The following is a 17,978-nucleotide window of genomic DNA, read 5'->3' as shown; positions in this document are numbered from 1 at the left end:
TTCAATTCTTTACTGCTCATCTTGCTGGGCTTTTTTCTCCCACAGATCACATTACTTGATCAGTTCATTAATTTTACATGTACCTTAAATAACATTATTAATATCTTATGTTTTTACAGTGTTATTCCACGAATATCATGCAAAACACAAATTACGCAGTGTTGATGCTTAAAAAATCCTAAAATCCCATAGATCCATCTTCTTTATTTGTTCAATGGTGTGGTGTGAACATGAAGTAAAGGAAATCTGATGTTCTAGTGGTGTGAGACTTTTTTCTTTGGTTTTAAAGGGAAGTACTTGAGCAATTTAGTTATGAACAGACTCTCTCATATCATGAATTACTAGAGCAAGAATGTACACAACAAAAACTATGCAAGGGAAGGCATTTTCAGTCATGATACAACTACCGTAAACCACTGGTAGGTACATTACACACAATTGGTATTATCTAGCTAATGAGTTTATCATGCATTACATTAAAAAATGAAACGACAAATCTTAAGGAACCTTATATAGAGAGTAAACAAATGCAGTTTAGAAGTTTTTACTTGAGAAAAAAATGTTTATTGTAATTGTTAAAATATTAAAATGGTTTAATGGCTAAATGGAATAGTGTAATCCATGTTTAATTCCCGTTTCATAGTTTCTAGTGCATTTCATTGTGGTACCTGTGGTGTTGGAATATGATTCTCACACATTAACATAAATGTATTTCCCATGATTACAACAATGTGAAGGCAGCACTGAAAAATTATCTTTGTTTATGAGATTAATGTTGAGAGGTTTATATACTTTCTTTGACACAAAAAAATATTTTTCTGTTGTACTGTCCATTTTCTACAAAGCATGTCTTAAAGTGAGGAAGTGTTTTATTCTTAGAGTTCTAGGCTTCTTTGTACCAAAACTGCCGTCTTGTTTAATGACCTTGCTGTGTGGGTTGAAATTAGGCTGACAGATTGTGAGCAAAGGCTGTGATACTACAAACAATGGTCTATTGAGCACGAGGAACTTGTTGAATTGGTTACCAAAGGCATCAGTGTTGGGTCCAGCCTATTTAGCATCTGGAAGACAGAAAAGAAATAGCGTGCTAATGAAATGTACAAACGATACTAAACTGCAAATGGCTGCAGGTGACTATGGCAGCTGACATATACTATGAAGGAGGCTAGTAAGAGGCAGTTCTGTATGCAAAAAGCAATAAAGTGAGATACAGCTCACAAAAGGAAAAAAAACTCATTAAAGAGGCAGGTGAGTATTGAAATCAAGTATTCGAGCTAAAGATTAAAATCAGTGTTGGGAATCCTGCACACAGTGATTAAATTGTTAAGGCCGTTGCTGGGTTTGAGATAGCTATGTAGCTCTTCCAGAGCAGACTGGCTTCCAGTGTACCAGCACTTTACCATCAGTGATTTCACTGACATCAGTAGAATTCTCCAGTGCTAGTTCAGGGATCCTATGGACTCTGCAAAGAATTAGTTCAGAGTGAGCCGTCTACCCCCAGAACAGTTCAGTTTGACATTGAAATAGAAGCTGAAATGTGCAGTAGGTCAGAAATCAAGGTCTCATTTTGCTCTGTTTTTATTTATTCACTTCATCTTTTAGTTTCCCATGGCTTGCAGTTTAAGTTGTTAATGATCTTTGAATTTAAAATGCTTTGAATTTAAAATTTAAATGCTTTTGCTTCCTCATTTGGAAATACTTCCATCAGAATTTACACCTCCTGGTCTGTGCTGCAGATAACTTACTCCTTATGTGGGACGGCTGGGATCATTGGAGGCATGTATACGTAGCAGTTTACATGCTGGACCTAGTTCACAGTCTGTGTTCATCCAGCTTGCTGCCTTAATCTTAGAGGCTCCACCAGTTTCACATGCGCAACTCAGGTTGCAGTGACTCTGGGTGCCCATGCATTAAGCTATGTCCAGAGAGAGCTTGTGACCCGTGACCTGAACTGTGGCCTGTCCCTATTATTATTTCCATGTAACCTTATTATTATTGTCGTGCGAGGTAATTGGAATCCAACCTATACTGCTAAACAGCTCGGACCACCCAGCTGTTCTCTCTCCCATTCCTCAACAGGAAGGGGGGAAGAAAATAAGATAAAAAAGCTTGTGGGTCAAGATAAAGATGGGAAAATCACTTACCAATTACCCATTTAGTTCCTGGGCAAAATGAACTGAAAGGGGGGATTTTTTATTTATTTATTTTTAAATTAATTTATTGCTGATTGAAATAAGGGTGGGTAGTGAGAAACAAAGACGAATTAAAATCCACCTTTCTCACCCCTCCCTCCTTCCCAGATCAATGTCACTCTTTCATTCCTGCCCCTGCAACAAAGATCACAGGGACCTAGAGAGAAGGCAGGTGGTCAGTCCCTGATAGCCCCTCTCTTCTGATTTTTCTTCCTCACATTTTTCCCCTGCTCCAGTATGGGTCCTCCCCAGGTCCTTCACGAGATACCCGCCTGCTCCAGCATGCTTCCTCCACAGGCTGCAAGGGTGTCTGGCCTGGAGCACCTCCTCACCACCTCCTCTGGCCTTGGTGCTTGGGGGGCTGCTCCTCAGCTTTCTTCCCTGCCTGTGTGCCATGTTTTGCCTCGAATACACCTAGACAGACGTGTCACCAGCGTCGCTGAGAGGCCTGGCCTTGCCCTACAGTGGGGCAATTGGAGCAGGCCATGACCAGCATGGAGCAGCCTTGGCCTCTCCTCACAGCTGCTCCTGCAGGCCCTGCCAGCGCCTGAACACGGGCGCCCTGTATGACAGATGACTTTATTTATGTTTGGAAAAGGTAATCTCACTGTACAATATGGCCATTTTTTCAAATATTTCATATTCCAAATGTATCCTTTAGACAAGTGTTTAGGAACAGATTGTTAGCATGAAGCAGATTTCTGCAGCGGGAATCAGTGAGGAGAATTTTGTTCTGAAAAGAAGACTGTGGGCAGGAAAGAAGAGGATAACATTAAAAATAGGGAAGATTGGAAGTGTTCACTGTTCAATTGGTAAAGCCGGAAACAATTTAGGATAAGGAAGAAATCCTGAAAATATATTGGTGAACAGATTCGAAAGTGTTTTTTTTCCTGCTTCTCCACCCCAAGATAGCTGATCTGCCAATTTTGCTACTTTTGCTCATATTTAGTAGCATGTTACCAATGAACAACCATACAAACTGAAATGAGACTTGCTGAGGAGGGAGTTGTTTAGCTCCAATAATGTTTATTTGAACCCAACACTATATATCCAACCCCCAAAATATACCTGGAATCATAAAAACAGGTTGTCTTAACACTGCTAATCTTTTTCTTGCATGTAAAGCAGCATTTGAGAATGACCCTGTCTTGCAAGATGGGATAAGATGGGTTTTGGGTTTGATCAGGAAAATGTGAAGTGTTATTTTTGTAGTATATAGATGAAACGGACAGTCTAAGCCCTATCTTTAGATTTCTTGGCACATTTCAAAAGCGAAATGGCAAGTTAGCAATTTAAAAGCACTTAGCATGTTTCCTGGTGCTGAACTTTTCTTCTATAGCCAGTTTGGTTACTTGCTAAGTAATGCATTGGGGAATAGCTCTGACTACATTTAAAAATTTTATTCCATGAAATTCACCAGGAAAAAGCTAAAGTGAAACCTTATAGCCTCATTTGTTTCTGTGGAAGGAGGTGAGAGTGGCCCCAAATGGTAAAGGAGATGTATTAAGATGGCTTTTGAATAACAAAGGAGATGGAGTCCTGGCCATCTGTGGACACAGCACTGGCCAGATGTGCCATGTGAAAATCTGGGAACTATTTAATTTTAGAGGCGCTTGAACATGAGCAGCAAATGGAAACTTTATCAGAAAAGTAGGAAAAAAATTGGAATAACAAAAAGGGTGGTAGGACACAACTGAAAGAATAAGATTAGAGAAGACAAAAAGTCAAACTGATTGAATAATAAAAGCCCTTGCAGTCTTTTTTTTTTTTAAATGTATTCACATTTATTTTGCATACTGGTATGTATTATATGTAACTTACTTTGCGGTTATAATCATGTCATTTAAAAATAATTCTGAACTTTTGTAAAGCCTCATACATATATCGTATTTTAAACATTGGAGGTAAATTTTTAAAAACTTTTCTCTGTATAGCTTCTGTTCTGGATTTTTTTTCAGCCAGTTATTAAAATACATTCTTTTTCATATGTTCTCATTAGGTAATCTTGGACGGGTGGACCACATCACAGAGTTTGAGTATGACCTGTTCATTAGACCAGATACCTGTAACCCACGCTTTCGAGTTTGGTTCAACTTCACTGTCGAAAATGTGAAAGAATCACAGGTAAGTACATACTAAATTAAACAGTACGACAACTTTAAGGATTGCTTATTCCAGAATATAAGATACTTTCATTCTTAAAGAAAAGAGATGCTGTTCAGGGATTGTAACTATCGCTTTGCTGTAAAATATGTTTCCATCCTTCCAATTTTTATAAATAAAAGCAGGTATCATCCTGACTAGATATCACCATGTTTTTCAACTAAGATGTGATATAATTACAAAGATAACATAACAGTTGAATTAATTGGTAATAGGTGTTGTACACTTGTTAATATACACAAACCAAATATATTTGTTAATGTATGAAAACGAAGTCCACCATAGCTGTTCAAATACTATTACTCAAACCTTCATTTAAAATATCTAGAACATGAGGTAGCACTACAGACAGACATTACTCTAGTGTACTGTAGCAGAAGCAACCTGTCAATGTGATCCTTGTGAAAGAGGTTTGTCTTTAAATGTAAAAGACCTTGATAGGCAACTGATTCACCTACTTCTAAATAACACTTTTTTTTCCCATAAAAACAAAAACAAACAAACAAAACACAAACAAATAAAAAGGGAAAGAAACTTGCTTGCTTCATTTATTTTACTTGTCTTAAAATAAGAAAAAAAATTAAAAACTTCTGTGCTTTCACATTGACAAATCCACAAAGATTTAATTCCACTTTTTGCATGTACCTTACATTTTATTCTGGCATTCTGTCACAGTTTGTCATAATCAGACTGTCATTTTCACCTAATGGGAAAAAACAAACAAACAAACAAAAACAACACACGTTTGGTAAGAAAAAAACTGTAGAAGCTTGATATTTGTATTCTTATGAAACTAATATCTTTATATCCACCACTGTACCATTCCTGTTACAACTAGAAATCATGAAATTGTTTATCTATCTTCCTGGAGCCTGATACTTTATCAGACAGACCCTTTCCCCTGCTGTGCCTTAGTCAACTATGATCAAATTATATAGTCATGAGATGAATGGGAATCTGTCTCAAGGAGGCAAAGAGATCTGGTAGAAAGATACAATGTATATCTAGTGCTTACAGGATATTTGTTTTCATGGTTGTCTACATGAAAGAGAATGGTTTCACTATTAAGTTTGACTTGTGAGGTCTGTTTTTATAATGTGTCTTCCTATAATCTTTTTTTCATCTCTCCAATTTCCGTTAAAACGAGACCTGCATGAACGTAATCTAGTCTGGAACCTTATTTAGGTCTTTGTACTAGCGGACATGGGCAGTATTAGTCACTGCAGTTCAGCTATATTAAATGAATGTTAGAAATTGCTATATCAAACATACTGTATAACTTGGTTTGTGCATTTTGATTATTTTCTTTTATGTTTTGCTAGAAAATAATAACAACCAAAACCATACTATTCAGTATTGCCTAAAAATGTTGCACAAATGCAGAAGTAACTTCAATCGCTTTATTTGTAAAAGTAGATATCTTAATAACTATATATAAATAATTATCTGTATAATATTATACTTGTTTTTAGTGTATCATATAGGTGATGTGGGGGGTTGATATATCTATGCATTTACATATCCCAGGTCTGGTTTCAGCCATTTAGATGAGGACTCAAAGATAGTAGCTAAATTTATTAGTTTTATTTATTGTATACATTACATTTCTTTCTTACTGTTCCTCTTTTTTCAACTTCAAATTCTGAACTAATGTACTTTGACTTTAAAAAAAAAAAAGTTGAAAATGTTCTTATTATGCAAATCTCTCCAGTCTTGCTTGATATTCCATACTAAAACCTTTAGTCACAATGACATTAATTTGAAAGGTATCATGAGAAAACAAGCAACCTCCTTTCATCATCTGACTTAGAAATCATCCATTCTGTTTCTCCTGTTGCATCAGACCAAACCTTGACACCCAACAGTGGGTAAATTGATAAAAAGTGAATGAAAAAGTAACGGTGTAAAAGCAAGAGTCATATAAACACTAGGAACACATAATTGTACTGGATGTATTTTTGATTTAGTTTTCAGTTCTACTACCAGTTAGTAGTGATTTTTACAGTATGTTCAGTGTCCTATAGTGTGTTATGAATCTAGAGAGAAGTGTTAAGAAGAAACTTTGAGATAGATATTCTTGTCAATCTAACTACCCCTGCATTGTTCTGTAGAGTACTATTTTTTTTTACAGTGCAGTTTTTATTGTCTTAAGCCACTGAGCTTCCATCACTAATGTCTAGAAACCCTTTTTCAAAGACTTCTCTCACTGACACTGTTGCTTGATATTTAGCCTAAAGCTTTCCTTTAGTTAATCACATTATTCCTTCTTGTAATTCTGCTTGTTAATAACTCCTCTTGGTACAAATAAATTCTCTTCATCCTTGACTAACATTTCTATTTCTGTAGATTATCACATTCTTCATCATTTGTCTCTTAACCTAGCTATCATGTATGGTTCTTTCAGTTCTCTATCCAATAGAGTACTTTAGCTTTAAGTGTTTAAGTATTTTTCTGCTTTGGGGCCTTTGGACTTTCATCATAAGTGAATCTTTCCAGACCTTTGATAATTAGCCTAGTTTCCTAGGGAAACAAGGCTTATATGATCATATTGTCTATGTTACACTTGCTAGCCTAGATTTTTGTGTGGCTAATGATCTTTCTCCTTTTCTTTCTCCCTCAATAGCTTTTTAACTCTTGGCCAGTTTCAACCCCACTGGACAGTAATTCCTGTAAGTTTCAGGAGAGCAGACTGCCAGATGGGCGAGACCCCATTAGTGTTCCCAATGGCAGAAAGGCTGTAGTATGAGATCATTTCTTGTTCAACATCAGATAATCCACAGAGGAGATGTGCAGGAAAAAGTACTCATTGGAATTTGCATTTTTAAGGTAACATGGAATCCAATCATGAAATCCAAATCCATAGCACTTAACGTTTTTGTGTCTTGCAGATCTTCTTGGTATTATTATTATTATTATTATTATTATTATTATTATTATCATTACTATCATTACTATCATTACTATTATAATTATTATTCCCCTTCCAATTCCTTCAATATTTTCTTCGTAATGTGGAACTAAAATTGAACGGGCATTTTTGAGTACACTGACATCCCAGTTTATGGAGAAGAGACTCTAGTCCCTTTGCTCTGTAACTGTCTTGGAATAGACAGCTGAAAACTGCAGCAGCCTTTTGTTGCTTTTATCACTATGGAAACCCACGCCTAATTTGTTGTTCACTATCGTGCATGTGTCTTTTTCAGAATGATTGCTTCCTTCCTTGTGTTATGTGTGTCACCATTGTGCTTCAGCAAGAAGGGCAGGTAAAAGAACTAAGTTATGTAGCATAGAAATGGGAGCCCCAGTCTTTTCAGATTTATTTTTAGCATTTTACAATAAGTTTATTTTATTTGATATTTGCTACTTTTCCCTACACTATAGCAGAACTGGTAGAACTTTTGTTTCACTGCAAACTGGTAAACAATCTTCTTCCTTATGACTTGGTCTTTCAACATCACACATTTCGTTATCATTTAAATTGTATTCTATTTATTTATTTATTTATTTATAGGAAAGAAAAAATATAAAATAATAGCTAGTGGTTTATATTTATGGGAAGAAAGAACTATCATATAAAATGCCTGTGAGATGTAACATTTGGCCTTTTGGTCTCCCCATATGGTTTCTGACTTGCAAGTCAGAGGTAAGATAAGATCTGAACTGTGGATTTCTTTAGTCACTTGTTCAGTGAATTCGATTAACACCGATATTGGAAAGAACGAAAAAACCCTTGATATGTTATATGTAAGGCCTATAATCATGCATTGATTACACTCACAACAACCATGAAAGGAAGAATGAAGAAAACAGGATTTGCTGTGGAACATGTATTCTGACGGGCAAATCCTCCAATTTCTCTAATTGTTCATGTTTCGCAAGCTACTGTCTATTTCTAGGTAATGCTCTGTATTGGGCAGAATTTATTTCCTCTTAGTTTCAGCCTTGGCCCCTACAACACTGTCTACAACTTTACTAAACTCCTTCTCTGTGGAATCAGAAATTGGATGAACAAATGCCACATTCAGTTTGCATTTCAAGTATTTTAAATAGACAGTGCTTCAGGTGAACGATTACTTCTAAGCTATTATACTTAAAGGTTTTAGTAGCAACAGTGATTTGTCTGAGAACTGAGAAAAAAAGAAATGTGTTTACCTGTGATAAATTATAAAAGTATACTAGAATACCAGAATTGGAGGATTTTATAGATGAAAAGAGTAATTATTTCTCCTGGGGGTCATATCCAAAAATTCTACCAAGTAGTAGGCGTTCATTGTTTCAGATACTGTAGTCACTCTAGAAAAGGTGATCTCTGTACTGGAAAATTTACTTTTGATAAATCTGAGAAGAGATAAGAGTTGAATAGAGCAACGTGATTAAAAATGTTTTTGAGGATATTAATTACTCTAAAGAACAGCAACCATATTATAGCATTGCCCATCTAAGTCATACAATATATTCTGTATGTGTATGTACTCTGAAAAACTCTGCTGTCTGATGAATCATGTTCAGAAATGAAATTTTTCACTGAGATTAAAAAAAGAATTTTCAACATAAGGGGTTTCCCAATTGTGTCAAATTTTGTTCTGAAAGTGTCCATAAATGCATTATGAGTTCTTAATCACAAAGGTGACAAAACACACTGAGAAGGATAGAGGAGGAAAATAGGTATTTGGCAACTAGGATGTGATCATTACCTACAGTTATGAAATCAATCCAAAACAAAGTTAAAATCAAAGAACAAAATGGTATCTGCTTAAGGCTTCAAGGCATTCTCTCTGTTCAACTTCAGTTGCACTTGGATTGAGAATAGAATATTGACTGAAGATATTTTGTTTGCTTTTTTGTTTTTATTATGTATGAATATAGATCAGGAAAAAGGATAACCTTCTGTAGAAAGTTATGCAAGGTGCAAATGTAAGACAGATAATAACATACCTGGACATTATAAATGCTTAGAGGTCTTACTGTTAGTTTTTTTTCTCCCCCTCTCTTTTTTTTTTTTTTTTTTTTTTTTTGTTTCCCCACTGTTTTTTGTGGGGGTGGAGGCCTGGGGAAATGGTGAGAGAAAAAAGCTGTAAAATCTCTAGTGTCTTTAATTCATTAGATTTTCAGTAATTATTTATTACTGTTACTGGATTTTTTAGTTTGCTCAGGCCTCTTATTACTGTCCTAAAAAAAAACGACGCAGAGATCCTAAGTGGAGAATTGCTGTACATACATGTCTATCCACCTTGAAAACATGAGATAGACAGTTGACTGCTGTTGGACAACATCTTTTAAGTAATTGTAGTTACTACAGGGTAAGTAAACTATTCTTGCATATGGTATATGCCATTCAACTTTAAAAAATTGTAAGAATGGCATAGCCAAATTCATGATGCATATTTTGTAAGGTCTCATGGAACCATAGCATGTGATAATATGGATACATTCCTTTTTTTTTTTTGTGGGAAATGCTTGAATTGTCTGAAATGTATATTAAAAAACATAATGGATTAATAAAGAGGAGCCTTTGGAATATCTAAAAGTAGTTTCAATGACCTCTACTTTGGAAAGTGATATAAGTTTGTTTTAACTCGAAGGTGCATGGGGTTAGACGATGTATAGTGATTGAAGTAATTATTTATTTACTGAAGAAGCTGTATGAAATGTTAATTAAATAAGAAGCAAAGTGATGACATTTAAGATAGATTGTATGTTCATCTCAACATTTAAAAAAAGAAAAATCAATTGAACATACTGCAGTTTTGAAGAAAAATAATTTTGCCATTTTGGAAGCTTGTGCCTATATTGGTCATGTATAAAATTAGATTTATAAACGATGATTCTTCCAAGTTGGAATCCTCTCAAGTACATATAATTTTATTTTGGATCAATAATTTTGTTGTGCTTGGAATAGATTGAGGATGCGTGTGAAGCTTTGGTAAGTACAATATACTGTGCATCTCCATGAAATTATCCAAAGCTGTCATGACATGTATTATCCTTTGAAAAGTAATGAATACAGATAGGTCAGTAGACACAGACAATATTCAATGTTAGTAAAACAAATGCTGTCCTGATGAAATATTCTCTTTTGGCATGAGAGTGTTAAATTAATAAACTTATTTTATTCCAGTTGTCTATAAGAAAATTTTAGATGTCAGTGTTTTATAATTATTGCAAGCATACTGTATGTTTCAGATTTAACACTTGTTTTTTGCTTGCAGGAAACTAATGGCCAGGTGTGTTTAATTTCCTATTATGGTGGCATCTGTCACTCCGAATGTCAAAAATACATTATAAATGCCATAAACAAAATCAGCACTGTGATGATTTTGATGTCAGTGATGTGACATGCTCGCTTTTCTTTCATTTTAAAAACTTTTTTATTTGTGATTAAATACCTCCTTTTTTAGTTCCAGTGTTAATTGTCTTCCGTACAAATTTGATTTAATTCTGCTTTTATGACTGAAAAGTGTTTACATCAGAATGTGGAAACATAGAACTAAAGTAAAAAGAAAAAAAAATCATATTGAAGAAATAAAAGTGAAATCTTTAAACTTTCCTGCTTTTAGTTTCTTTTTTTTTCTTCTTCTTTTTTTTTTTTCCCATGCAGAATATTCTATATTTGAGCCATGTTGAGATACTATGCAGAGATTGTTGAAACCTGAAGATAAAACCAAGTCAAAATATATACAGATTAATTCATATTATGGGGAGAGGGAAATCATTTCCTGTGTAAATGACAGGTCAGATCTTCCTGGGAAGATCATGGAACAGATCTTCCTGGAAGCCATGTTAAGGCATATAGAAGATAGGGAGGTGATTCAAAACAGCCAACGTGACTTTACCAAGGGCAAATTGTGCCTGACCTTCTGTGATGGAGTGACTACATCAGTGGACAAAGGAACAGCAACCGATGTCATCTGCCTGGATTTCTGTAAGGCCTTTGATCTGGTCCACTACAACATTCTTTTCTCTAAATTGGAGAGAGATGGAATGATGGATGGACTATTCAGTGGGTAAGGAATAAGCTCTCTGGCCACATTCAGAGAGTTGCAGTCAGTGGCTCTAAGTCTAAGTCCAGGTGGAGATCAGTGACGACTGGTGTCTCTCAGGGGTCTGTACTGGGACCAGTACTGTTTAATATCTTTATTAATGACATAGACAGTGGACTGAGTGCACCGTCAGTAAGTTTCTGGATGACACCAGGAGGAGTGGTGCAGCTGCTATGATAGAAGGAAGGGATGCCACAAAAAAAAAAAAATCTAAGAAGGAAATCGTAGTGATATTCCATAGAATGTAATTAGTTTAGAAACAATTTGGAGAGAACAGTGAAGCAGCCAGTGTTATGGCAACTGGTTGTGATTGAGTGTATTAAGAATGTGCCTTCAGTAATTCCATATTCTTCTTTTAACTGTTGGAGTTAGGATTAGAGAGATCCTGCAATCCTTCATTGCTGTTGTTTGCTACCTGTAATTTTAACATGAGAACCCAATATGAACCCAATGACCGAATATTGGGTCACTATGCACAGAACATCTTTACATTTCTGAAACGTTACAATAAACAGGGAAAAAGTGGAGAAAACTTGAATTTTGATGGTGAAAATGGAAAAGTTAATATAAACAGGAATAGTAAATTCTTGAAAGTTAGTGTAGTGCTGTATTATACTCACTAAGTGCTTTTCACTTTGCTTGTGTGGAAGCCTTTAGAGGGAGCAAAGGAACTGTTAAGAGTGGTAAATCTTTCAGTGATCCTAAGCACCTATAGCCTCCTTCAGAACAAGTGCCACAAGGATGTAGTAATATTATTGCACTTTGTTGAAAAGACCGTGCATTTGATAAACCCTTTTAGCCAATATGGATTCATTCATCAACCAGCAACTCATTTTTAATCCCAGTGTTTATCACATTTTTCTGCAAGTGTTTTGGAAAGCCAAACATGACTCAGGGCTTTTGAATCCAAATCATGTTGTTCTTGGATTGCACAAGAGAATCATGAGCAACTGGTCCTACTCTTAACTTAACTGGCCTAACTCACTAAATGATGGAAACTTACCGTCTTCAAAGCATGTAGTGTCAATACTGTTTATTCCAGGAAATAGCCTGGAATATAGATCCAGAACATGGCATGTTGTAATACCATGGAGTTCCCACCAGTCTAAATTAGGTACAGGCTGTCAGAAGTCACCAAGTTCGTTGTAGTGGTTGCCCCCAGACAGCTGTTTTTAGCAGGCATAGATAGACTATATGAAATGTGTCATTCTTATCTAATTTGATTGTACTTTTTCTGAACTCAAAGCAATGCGTTCTACAGATTAATCCTGCAGTTTGTATGAAGAGTACTTCCTTTTCTTTTTAAAATATATGGTTAATATTTTGTGTCGTTTTTGTGTTATAAGAAATTAATTATCTGCTCACTTTCTGCATCTATTCATGGTTTTATAAACATGTATTGCCACTTACTTATACAGTTTATTCAAGTTAGTAACTTGTGGTCTATTTTTTCCCCTCTTCTGCAATCCTAAAGTCTCTTCCTAGTGAAGCTTTAAAAAGCCTGGGTATGCCCTATATTTACCAGTAATTTTGAAGGGCAGGTAAAGAGATTTTCTCGGAAAAAAGATGTAAAATGACCCATCAAATTCAACCCTGTACAAAAGATATTTTTTATTTTTGCCAGTGGAATCTGAAAGTAGCATTTGTCTCTTATGGTAGAATGAGGTAACTGAAATCCCATTGATTTCAGTGGGAGCAAAGTTAATAAGGAGTTAAATGCCCCAGAAAATCCATCCTAGTTACAATTACATATTTTGTTCCATTGCTTGGTTTATAAAATTCTGGATGTATCAAGCTTTAAGTTTCATTTTTTTAAAGGAGGAAAGAAATTAAAAAGGTATGGTTTGAAGCTAATCTATTTTCTAATGTTAATTGAAACTGAAGATTCTGCACTGTATAGGTCACCCAAGATATTACAATAGGTATAATTAAATCATTGTTTCCTGCAGCCAAAAATATTTTAATCTGTCTGTTGAAGATACTGTGAAGTTTTCTGTTAAAAAAAAAAAAAGGGAATATGCAATTTTTTGCTTTAAGAAATTATGAAAAATAACATGGAATTAAATATTGACCCTCAAAGTATAACTACTGGGTTTTTGCTACATAACACAGTATCATCAACTGATTATAATTATAATGATTTATATATATAATGAGTTACATCAGTTTAAGATCTGGCCTGTAAGCATTAGATAGGCAGTATCTGCTGTTACACGGCTGCTCATGATGGCTTTGATAATTTTTTTTGTGAATTGAGAAGCTCCATGGAAGCTTCTAATTTTCATAGTGGCACTACCATGATGAACTGCAGCTCATTACAGTAAACTGATGGCAGCTGTTAATACTATTACAGGCAGAGACTTTTTATTTAAGGGAAACATTAGCCAGTAACTGGTAGATTTCTGACACAGTATTACATAAACTTCCTGTTAGGAAGGGGAGCAAAGAGAAATGGATTTGAACCCATTAGTATCAGAATTACGTGTCAGAAAGCTAGAGCAGAGTTCAATTTATTTCTGCAATAAACTGTAAGCGAGAGATTGACTTGACAATTATTTTACCTTACATTGCTCTGGTTGTTCTGAGATGACTATTCCAACATCAAATCATCTTGTTTGGACATCTTTTACTAAATAACATGCTAGTCTAAATATGCATTATGTTATGTAGGAGCTAAAACTCAGAAGGCTTTTCAAGTAGAAATGAGTTTTTTATTACTATTTTTACTAAAGGATATATATACAGCGGAACTTATTCAGTATAGATTTAAAACAACTGCATGTGTTTCTGCTAAATCTAGTGTATGTTGCTGAATACAGTTTACATTGTCATTGAAAGGATAATCTTTCTAAAGCTTTTAGTAGCTTGGTGTAAGCAATATAAATAATCTGCCCCCAAACATTTGTCTTCTCTAAGCCAGTCACTGCAGGATTATTGCTTCTGTTTGTGGTCTCCTTTTTCCCCACTAGTTTCCTAAGATAAGTGACAACAAATTAGTTAACCACTTCCTTACTATATTTTTCAACTGTAAGAAGAATATTTTATCATCATTCTTTCCTATTTCATACATTTAGCCTCCAACTGAACACTGAGGTCCATGAATTCAGGTTCTTGAATTTACACAATACAATGGGCTTTTATTGGAATGACAAATCTTACTGTATTTTTCTTGCCTTGAAATGGTGATTTTCTACAGAATGTTTATTTAATTTTCTAGTAGAGTAACATTTTTTTGTTTGTTTTGGTAGAGGGTTGTGTTCATTGTCCTCATACTACCTGGTAAAAACTCACATGAAGCTTCACACAAAAGATTTATTACTTTTTTTTTTTTTTTATAAACTGGGGTATGGATTCTCCTAGCAGGTTTCCATATGCCTTTGCACACTTTAGTGCAAGACTATCATCAGAAGCGATACAGGAAGTAGAATGTGGCTTATATTGCATCTTCTTGTATGTTTGTATTCTGTTCTTCTGTGAACTCTGGGGGCAAAACTAATCCCAACATCAGAGGACTACAGAATATTGTGGGATTTATGGTAGGACATGCTTGCCCCTGAAACTTTACATTGATGTTGACTGCCTTGTGTTAGATTTAAATTGCTTCAATAGCCAGAATAAACAGAATATCCTTCCTGGCAGGCCTGTGAGATGGCAGTTCCATGGGTTTGGAATAGCTAGGATTCAGATACAGTAGCCATTCCCTGTGGGCCATCTCTTCCGTATGGCTGCAGAAGGACAAACAAATTTCTGTGAAGTAAAGGTTAATACAGCTACTTACCTAAGTAAATTGTTATTTTACATGAAGTCTACCTGTTTTTATCACAAAAATTTGAGTAATATATATTTATTTTATTGATTTAAAGCCTACATTATAAAAAATCAGCCTACAAAAAGAGATCATATACATGTAGGAAGAGAATTTCATTTTGCCAAGAATTTCTCATGCATAAATACAAATGAATATTCTAAATGTAAATGTTTGGCTAGATTATTCCTCAGAGACGCATATTGATTTCTGTTGTCACCCTTCAGTGAGATTTAGTGTGGAGTACCAGGAAATCCTTTCCAAGCACATTCTGAAAAAAATGTAAAATATGATTTCCCTGACAGTCAGTGAAAAGAGATGGAGTGAATGTTAACAATTAACTGTGTTTACTCCATCTTCACCAGTGTAAGAGTCTTTCAGCTTTTAAAAAGATTACTCATTTGATGCTTATAATATACAGGTCCATATTGTGCTTGATGTACTAGAAAGTATGTTTTCAAATTTATAGCTTAGCAAAAAACAAAGCTTTGCACTTCCTGATTTTTCTTTGTGGGTCTAAATGTAGAATTGTGTCTCTCTCACCGTAGTGGGAAACACTGTAAAATTTTGTAGCTTAGACTGTTCTAATAAGCAAGTAGTATGGGTCTCATGGTATGTGATGGCCAAGTTTGATCCTAAAACAGGTTTTGTGTTACCTTCACCTTTCTTATATAACTGACATTCATAAATTGTTGAATGTTTTTGTGTGTTTTATAATTATGGATTATACTAATTTTACACTTCAGTGGTTAAATACATATATTGTTCTACAAATAAGATACTTTTTTCCATATTTTTTTCTTCTTTCTATTTAGAATGTACAAAATATGTTTCAGCGGTTTAGTTGGACTGAAGGGTAACTTAATTTTTTTTCCATGAACTGTATAATTTTATAGCTATCTAAGAAAATATCAAGATTGCTAAGTCTTAATCATCTGTATTTTTTGAGCATTTACTAGAAGATTAGAGACTATGGGAATATTAGATTAATTGGAAAGAACTTTGCAAACTGTATCTGATAGAGCAAAATATTTTTTTTTCAAGAATTTATCAGAAGTTTTAATAAAGCCATTTAAACTGAAACAAAGAGGACCCAAGCAGTTGCAAACAGTTTCATTAATGTTATCTTTCACCTCTTATTTCTTCTAGTTATAGTCATTTGTGTAGTCAGGATGTTTAGTTTGCAAGTAACCCATAGAGCTTTACATAAGAAATGCAATAAATAAAATGCAGTCATTCTTATGTGGAAAAATAAGAAAGAAAACAGCTATAATAGAAACAAAAGCTGGCCATTGTAGTTAAGTTGTATTTTTAACTGGTACTGATTGTCTGAGTAGAAATTAAACTTATTTTAAATAACTTTATTAAATTTAAATTTATTTTTCCTACTTTTTTACATAATGTTTTCATGTCTTGCAAATACTGTTAGCTTTAATTGTTGAACTCCTTGATAGTGGATGAGTGATTATAAATATCAAGAAATCTGCAAATTCATAGCAAACTAAATTTGACAGCTACAAAATTTGAACAGTTTTTGCTTTCTCGATAGTGTGGTATTGTTAACCTGCCTTAATTTGTTTTATAAATGGTTTAAGAACTATTAATGTCATGTCACTTAAAGTACTGTCAATAAATGTTTGGTTTACCAAATATCTTTTAATATATAGGAGATGACACTGCAACATGCTGTACATTACTGTATTGCAATAAGATTTAAATCATATTTTCTACACTGCATTGCTTATTCTGTAGATGATAATAAATGTACAGACTTGGCAGCAAAACTTTGCTTCTGTTCTTTCAAGGGAACAGTGATGCTTGTGTCATATATAGATAGTAGTAAAGTTACAAATATTAAAATTACACACCTATGTATATATATATTTCCTCAAAACATTTGGGAGCGTTTGGAATTTGGCTTTTTTTTTTTTTTTTTGTTAACAATCTTTCTCTGATATACTTGAAGGAAACAAAGCAGAAAGACTTTAGGAAAAATATTAATCTTTGTGGTAAAACTGGTTTTATAAAAGTCAAACAAGCAGAGGCATTTTAACATAATTTTCTCCTGACTTAAACAATCTTTATTTTATCACTTTGCCAAACTGTATTCCTTTGCATGAAGTATGTGCGGGAGATACTTCTGAATTTGCATTTTCATTAGATTTAGCATTCAGCACCTAATGCCATAAATTTGTTTTTGAAACTCTTTAGTTCCCCTGAGTGTTCCAACATATTGAATGCTATTTGCTTTGTATTATGTTGGCAGCAAATCTGCAGTGAAAATGCTGTCAATATATATTCATAGCTAACATTGTTAACTAAAAGCAATATTGTTTTTCTATTGTAAGCTGTCACAAATGTTTGGCACCCTGTTGTGCAAGCCAAAAATATGTCAAAGAAAGGAATGAACATTTTTGAAGAAAAGTACAGTGATAGTGTCAAGTTTTCTGTATTAAAATACGTTCCTGTTTGTACAGACCTTTACAATTTTTAAAAATTGTGTTTTGTAGTAATGTAAAGTTAGAATATTGTGAGAGCATGCATGCTGTTACAGATATTATATTACATGATAGGAACACAGTAAATGATACAGCCATTTTACTTTCTGATATAATGCAATGCTAATCAAGCTGTAAATCTGTTATATTAATCCCCAAAATTATTTTATTAAAAGACATACTATTTGTGGAAAATGAACAAAATTTTTACCTATACCTGGATGTATTTTTACTTCTTTTTGTAGGTGAAGTGTATAATTAACAAGAACAACCGCAAAGT

General features: G+C 34.2%; 1 protein-coding gene across 1 annotated transcript in view; it reads left to right on the top strand.

Annotated features, from left to right (window-relative positions):
* AGBL4 (AGBL carboxypeptidase 4) overlaps window positions 1-17,978 on the top strand; it is a 900,915-nt gene that overhangs the window by 25,210 nt on the left and 857,727 nt on the right. The window contains exon 3 of the mRNA XM_035537467.2: window positions 4,192-4,316. Coding sequence (XP_035393360.2) covers window positions 4,192-4,316 — 125 coding nt within the window. The remainder of the gene's footprint in view (window positions 1-4,191; window positions 4,317-17,978) is intronic.

Source organism: Cygnus atratus, chromosome 8, assembly GCF_013377495.2.
Source record: "Cygnus atratus isolate AKBS03 ecotype Queensland, Australia chromosome 8, CAtr_DNAZoo_HiC_assembly, whole genome shotgun sequence".
NCBI classification, from domain to species: domain Eukaryota; kingdom Metazoa; phylum Chordata; class Aves; order Anseriformes; family Anatidae; genus Cygnus; species Cygnus atratus.
Note: the sequence above shows the minus strand (reverse complement) of the source record. Positions and strands in the feature narration are given on the sequence as shown.